Below are 7,423 nucleotides of genomic sequence, written 5' to 3' on the forward strand. Positions count from 1 at the left end.
GGGAAAGGCTGGGTGGGTGGACGGGGAAAAGGGCTGTGCGAGGGGGAAGGGTGGGGGGAAAGGCTGGGTGGGGGGACGGAGAGAAGGGCTGTGCGAGGGGGAAGGGTGGGGAGAAAGGCTGGGTGGGGGGACGGAGAGAAGGGCTGTGCGAGGGGGAAGGGTGGGGGGAAAGGCTGTGCGGGGGGACGGGGAGAAGGGCTGTGCGAGGGGGAAGGGTGGGGGGAAAGGCTGGGTGGGGGGACGGGGAGAAGGGCTGTGCGAGGGGGAAGGGTGGGGGGAAAGGCTGGGTGGGGGGACGGGGAGAAGGGCTGTGGGTGGGGGAAGGGTGGGGGGAAAGGCTGGGTGGGGGGACGGGGAAAAGGGCTGTGGGTGGGGGAAAAGGCTGGGTGGAGGGATGGGGGGAAGGGCTGTGGGTGGGGGAAAAGGCTGGGTGGAGGGATGGGGGGAAGGGCTGTGGGGGGAAAGGAGGGTGAGACCCACCAAAGCAGCCAACTGGAAGGGGAGGTTATTCCCCTCACCCTACGGTGGGCGGTGAGGACCACCCGTCGGAACGGGGGGGGGCGTGGCGGTTATGCCCCTCTCCCGGGGGGGGGGGCGCGCCAGAGGAGCCCGTCGGAACGGCGGTGGGGGGAGGGGCTGTCGGTGGGCGGGAAGAGAGGGATGTGTGTCCCCGCCCCCTCGCCTAGCCGCTCTGGCTCCAACGTCAGCTCCGGCCTCTCCGCCCTAGAACGCCCGGGGCCCTGCGAACCAGTGAGGGGCCGCGGCTGGAAGGGCTGCGTGCGGCTCTCGCGCCCTGCCGGCCGGAAGAGGAAGTAGCAATTCCGCCTTCGTCTCCGGGTGGGGGTGGAGCTCGAGCTCGTCCTCGCTGGGCCAGTGGTTCCCGTCCGCTCGGTGGCACCGGTGAGTGCGGGGGGGAATTTCCCAGCAGGGGCACAGGGGAGAAGAAAGTACCAAGAAAGTACCCCCCGTTCCAACGGGCTCCTCTGGCGCCCCCCCCGGGAGAGGGGTATAACCGCCCCCTCCTTTCCAACGGGCTCCTCTGGCGCCCCCCCCTTTCCAACGGGCTCCTCTGGCGCCCCCCCCGGGAGAGGGGTATAACCGCGCCCCCCCTTTCCAACGGGCTCCTCTGGCGCCGCCCCCGGGAGAGGGGCATAACCGCCCACCCTCCCCCGTTCCAACGGGCTCCTCTGGCGCCCCCCCGCCGGGAGAGGGGTATAACCGCGCCCCCCCTTTCCAACGGGCTCCTCTGGCGCCGCCCCTGGGAGAGGGGCATAAACCGCCCACCCTCCCCCGTTCCAACGGGCTCCTCTGGCGCCCCCCCCGCCGGGAGAGGGGTATAACCGCGCAGCCCCTTTCCAACGGGCTCCTCTGGCGTCCCTCCCTCCCCCGAGAGAGAGGCATAACCGCCCACCCCCCGTTCCGACGGGCTCCTCAGCCGCCCTCCCCCGGGAGAGGGCATAACCGCGCCCCCCCTTCCAACGGGCTCCTCTGGCGCCCCCCCCCCCCCCCGGGAGAGGGGCATAACCGCCACGCCCCCCCCCCCCCCCCCCCGTTCCGACGGGTGGTCCTCACCGCCCACCCTAGGGTGAGGGGAATAACCTCCCTTTCCAGTTGGCTGCTTTGGTGGGCCTCACCCTCCCTTCCCAGAACAAGGATGATTCTCCCTTCCTTTCCCATTACCCCAGCCTCAGGAGAACAGATTAGGGTAACCAGATGTCCCGATTTTATAGGGACAGTCCCGATATTTTGGGTTTTGTCTTATATACCTGTTATATAAACATCCCTCATGCTCCTAGGGACCTGCCCCTAAACCACTTGCCTTCTGCTTAAGTCTCTCTTCCTTCCACATACCATGTTTGTGCAGCAGTCACACCTGTCTCAGCAGTTACTGTCATTAGAAGAGAGTGTCATGCTCCAGCTCGGACAAGCCAAGTAAAGCCCAAGAGATCCGCTTTGTTCCTGTGCCCTTTCGTAGGACAAGGTTGTTAATAAATTGAAGACTCAAAATAGTGCACAACACTAAATAATAGTGACTGTTCCTGCAGCCCACACCTTGGAAGGGGAATGATTTGTGCTTCTATGCTAGGTAGCGCTTTCCTGCCTACTATGGGGAGACCCACACTAGCACTCCCCTGACTTTGCTGCCCTTACCTAAAAGGAAGGAAACCTTATACAGTACTTACCTTTCTGTAGGTTATATGCTTTCTCCTACTCTTAACACCTCCACCTGTAACTCCCAATTTTAAAGGCCCAAACTCTGTAACAGATTAACTGAAATGTATCTGTGCACCCACTTCCCTGTTACAAGGACCGCTATGCTGGTCTTCTGTATAAAGGCACTAAACTCTCAAACCCTTTCCCACAGCTCAATTAATAAATCTGATTAGGAAATAATCCAGATTATTGTTTCCCAGGACGGACAGCTGAGGCCATTCTGCAGTTTAGTTGTTAAGGAGAGAGCCCACAGTAAGAGCATGCACCTTAGTATACATGTGGCAAGACTCAAGTTTAGCCTGATCTCCAGTGATAAATTCCCCAGCCAAGGAAACGCAGTCAGTCTGTGTGGAATGAGAGGAGAAGCAGGATTGTGAATCATACTTGGTTATGGCAAGGCTTTGTCCTTCAAAATAGCTTTACTTGATTAAAGTTTTGGATTGAATTACGTGAAAACCAGGTTTCAGAGAGGTAGCCGTGTTAGTCTGTATCAGCAAAAAGAACAAGGTGTACTTGTGGCACCTTAGAGATTAACAAATTTATTTGGGCATAAGCTTTTGTGGGCTAAAACCCACTTCATCAGATGCATGCAGTGGAAAATACAGTAGGAAGATATATACAGAGAACATGAAAAAATGGGTGGTGCCATACCAACTGTAACTAGACTAATCAATTAAGGTGGGCTATTATCAGCAGGAGGAAAAAAAACTTTTGTAGTGATAATCAGGATGGCCCATTTCAAAGAGTTGACAAGAAGTTCTTTTGACTGATGTTTCGGCTGACAGTGTCCTGTTGCAGCAATGATTACTTACCTGCAACTCTGCTTCTCTGAAGATACCTGAATTTCTATGCTAGGGTTCTCAGCTCCCTGGCATGAGACAGGCTGGAGCTTCCTTAGGTCTCCAAAATTTTGAGCCCATGGGGCATAGGCAGCTAGTACTCATTCTGATAACAACTGCCAGTTTCCACTTCCTTTGTTAGAGTAAAGGTAAGCTGTTCCATCCAGTGCACACACAAGAGATTGAACACAGATTTCTGAGGATAAAAACCTTGTGGGAATATTTTTACAGAATTAATATGGAAACATCTTTATTCTGTAACTTTACCATAAGAACTAGGATTGGTAAAAGCATTATAATTAATTCTTGCTGCTCCTCTCATGACAATGTACAGTGGCTTAACAATTTAAACTACAGAAGAAAGTTAAAGGAACTATAATTGCAATTTAAAATTTAGGAACTTCTTTTAAACTATGAACAGAAAAAAATTATGTTGAGATAAAAGTGAATCTTTACAAATAATTATTTCCATAACCTCTCAAAAGGTGTCTTTTCTTTCTAGGAAAAAATGATTTCTGAAAGCAGTTCTTTTGTGAAAGGTATGATGTTAGGAGGACTCTTCTGTGTGTTTGTTACACTCGTAGGACATATTAAGATGGGCCATGGGACTAAAACACATCACCATGAGCATCATCATATTCAAGCACCTAACAAGGAAGATGTCTCAAATTTGTCAGAAGGTGAGCGCATGGAGCTCAGCCATAGTATCCGTGTTTATTGTATCATCCTTGTAAAACCTAAAGATCTTGGAAATTGGGCTGCTGTGAAAGAAACATGGAGCAAACACTGTGACAAGGCAGAATTCTACAGTTCTGAAAGCGTTAAGGTGTTTGATTCTGTTGTTCTCAACACAAATGACATGTGGGTGATGATGAGAAAAGCTTATCAATTAGCATATGAACGCTATAAAGATGAGTACAACTGGTTCTTTCTAGCACATCCAACTACATTTGCTGTTATAGAAAATCTCAAATATTTCTTGCTTAAAAAAGACGCATCGCAGCCTTTTTATATAGGTCATACTGTAAAATCAGGAGAGCTTGAGTATGTAGATGGTGATGGAGGAATTGTCTTAAGTATAGAGTCCCTAAAAAGACTCTGTCAAGTTTTTGAAGACTCTGATAAGTGTCCAGAACAGGGAGGCTTGATCTGGAAACTCTCTGAGGATAAACAACTAGCAGTCTGCCTGAAATATACTGGAGTATTAGCTGAAAATGCAGAAGATTCTGAAGGAAAAGATGTCTTTAACACCAAATCAGTTGGTTCTCTTATTAAAGAAGCAATGGCTAATCACCCTCAAAAAGTAGTAGAGGGATGCTGTTCTGACATGGCCATCACTTTCAGTGGACTGGCTTCTAACCACATGCATGTAATGATGTATGGTGTTTATAGGCTCAGAGCGTATGGGCACAATTTCAAAGATGCTCTGGTTTTCTTACCTCCCGTAGGTTCAGAGAATGACTGATATCTGTTCAAAGAAGGCATATGTATTGTGTAGAACATGCAGTCAGCTGTTAATGCATAATGTGACTTGCATGTATACAAGTTGGTGCAATTTTTGTATTTGATGGTTTCTGTGTATTTTTTGCACATCAGGGTTTGGTCATTTTAGTTTTAAAAAGGGGAATCTTTTTTTCTAAAACTTTTATACAAAAACGTTTCTGGCGCTTGACTGTGTTGGAATGAAAAATGTTAACGGTAATGCTAAAATCTGTGATAAAGGAAATGAATTTATAGGGATGTTTGTATGGCTAAATATTTATATGTGAAAACAAATGAATCTTAATCTATTGTAATTTAAATATATTTTTGCAAGATTTTTTGATTTTGAACTCTTCCATGCACTTCTTGAAAATCTTTATATCTTTCTAAGATGTACAAATAAAAGTGAAAATACAGATTTAGTATTAAAGTACAACTTTAAGCTGTTTTCTTTACCCTAGTGCATAGAGCAATTTTTTTCAGTTTGTTGTAATCTAGAATAGAAATGTCAGTGGCCTGAATTTTTACACTTTCAGGAAAAGGTAGCAGCATTAATATGAAGAAACCTAATCAACTTCATAACCTGCTGAAGGCTGCTGTACCTACTGATTGACTAAGCAGCACTAACGTCTATGAGAAAAACATGCATTTCCTCTGTTTTACTTTGTACACTTGCTAGCACTCTGCACAGTTCAGGGACAAAAGCATATCCACTGTCTTCACTACCTTCTGCAAAAACACCAGTGAAGCTGAAAGTAAGAGGCAGCATACAGATGGGTGCAGGAGACAGAGCATCAAGACAGAGGATATGATGAAGCATGTTTGGTATTGCTGTTGGGGCCGATCTAAAAGGTCCTTCTAACCATCAGTGGGGGCTGGGAATCTTCATGTAAAACAAGTTTGTTCTGGTAACTCAGGACATGGTCTATTAAACAGAATTTTCTAGCAGTTAGCAATTTCAAAAAATCAAGATGGCAGTGTACCTTTAATGGATTCTGGCTCAAACCGCTGAAGGTGACAATATTGAATGCTGCATCTAAAACAAATATTCTTGTTTGCTCTAAATCCTAGTCACAAACTTTTCCTGCTTTCCATGCCATAGTAGACATTACATACACTACTGTTCTATATTATGTATACTGGTTTTATATATTTACATCCCATCCTCAAGATGACTAGTTAACTGTCTACATATATCACTACTTGCATGGAAATAACTTGGTTAGCACAAGGGTGGCTGTTTTTGTTTGTTTTTGGAGAAAATATCAACCCTCTGGTTGTGGAAGCTGTTGTACTAAAATTTCACCTTTACAACTGAAACTAGTATTAGTTAGCCAATTGCAAGTGTCACACAAAGGTAGATACTGACCCTCAGCTTCACTAAATGTGTAGTACAGACAAATAGGGAGCAGCTTTGTAATCGGGAATGACCAGTTAAAAATTAAGATGAAAGGGTTTTTTCATTCTTTACTATTTCTATAGCTAGAGTATCCCTTTAACTCATTCATTTTTTCAAAAGTTGTTACTGTGACATTAAAATCTGTTAAGCTGTGGCAAAGTACAGGAAACTTCAACCAAAGATAGTTTTATCAAATGTGGATTTACATTATCAAAGATGTCTTATAGAAGAACCAACCAAAACTTGTGGAAGTTAAACATTTGAAATACATATATTTAAAACAAACTGGTGCAGCTTTTGGCAGATTTCATTCACTTCATCTAGTGAGGTGTCCTTTTTTTAAAATACCTGGCTTGCTCTTATATTGTACTTTGCATCCAGAGATCTGCTTTGTACGTTAAGGATTGGCTGGTTCATGTAATTGTATGCACAACAGAGATTCTCAAAATAGTTGGATGTGTTAATATGCTTAAGTACAAATAGTTAAAAATAAATTTTAATAATCTATTCAATTAAGTCAAAGAAAGTGCTTATATATTTTCTAAATTCCATATTCATAAAATAATCTTCAAGATTCTTTTGAACTGCACTTATGGTCAGCAAAGAGACTAAAAATAGGCATCTCCTGACTCATATCTCCTGCTGTGTAATTCCCAGTTCACATGGTGACAAGTTTTCACTCCTGTTAGGAATCTAGTGTCATGTGTTAGGGGAAAGGGAGCTAGAGCATACTTAAATCCATACACAAAATTAACTAAATTCTAATTAGAGAATTTATGGCTGATGTGAGAACCAGGGAGAGCACAGCTTGAATTTACAATCTTGGATATTAGAAAACGCTAGTTTGGAAATGGAGCAGGGCTGAGTTGGAAGTCAGTGAAGCAATAAATGTGGAATACTACACTCTCTTTAGAGAATAACTACATTTTAAATCATTACAGTCTCTATAAGTCACCAGCCTCAGTCCCCCAAAGTCACAGTATCCCAGTAATAGTATGAATGCTTCAGCCCCACCCTTGAGTTTCAAGAGATATGGAAGGAGGAGCTATAGTTGTCATGTAATGTTGGTACTAGACTGTTTTCAGTTATAGATCCTCTTGTCTACCTCCACATTTCCAACATTTTCTTTATGGAAAGGGCTATGATTTTTACTGCACTCTTTCCCCAGCAGAAGGGAATGGGCAATTTTAGCAGGTTACTGAGTTTCCAACAGTCTTTTTGGCAGTGGGCGGGTCAACAGGCATTTTCTTCACACTTTCTTTGTTGATGCAGATAGGCTAAAACTGCTGCATTGGCTGAGGCCTGGCCTACACTCAAAGCTGCAGCAGTTCAACTAAAAAATGTAATTTTCATTAACTTGCTCTGTGACTGGACAGTCTTAAATCAATGTAAACTTACCCATCTATAGTTACAGCAGCAAGTTAGAATGATAAGCGTGTCCATATCAGGATCTGCCCTGATGTTACTATTCCTTTCCAAGAAATAGCTC

At 45.4% G+C, this 7,423-nt stretch overlaps 1 protein-coding gene across 2 annotated transcripts; it reads left to right on the forward strand.

Annotated features, from left to right (window-relative positions):
• Nucleotides 1–736: 736 nt before the first annotated feature.
• C1GALT1C1 (C1GALT1 specific chaperone 1) lies at nt 737–4,968 on the forward strand. 2 transcript variants are annotated; one of them, XM_037908236.2, is made up of 3 exons: nt 737–900; nt 1,865–1,981; nt 3,556–4,968. In XM_037908236.2, exon 3 carries the CDS (start codon nt 3,562–3,564, stop codon nt 4,516–4,518), a length of 957 nt encoding a protein of 318 aa, XP_037764164.1. In that variant the 5' UTR covers nt 737–900; nt 1,865–1,981; nt 3,556–3,561; the 3' UTR covers nt 4,519–4,968. The 2 variants fall into 2 exon arrangements, with proteins under 2 accessions (XP_037764164.1, XP_037764163.1); XM_037908235.2 differs by lacking the exon at nt 1,865–1,981 and having other exon boundaries at nt 739–900.
• The last annotated feature ends 2,455 nt before the right edge of the window (nt 4,969–7,423 follow it).

The sequence above is a fragment of the Chelonia mydas genome, chromosome 9, assembly GCF_015237465.2.
Source record: "Chelonia mydas isolate rCheMyd1 chromosome 9, rCheMyd1.pri.v2, whole genome shotgun sequence".
Taxonomy (NCBI): Eukaryota; Metazoa; Chordata; order Testudines; family Cheloniidae; genus Chelonia; species Chelonia mydas.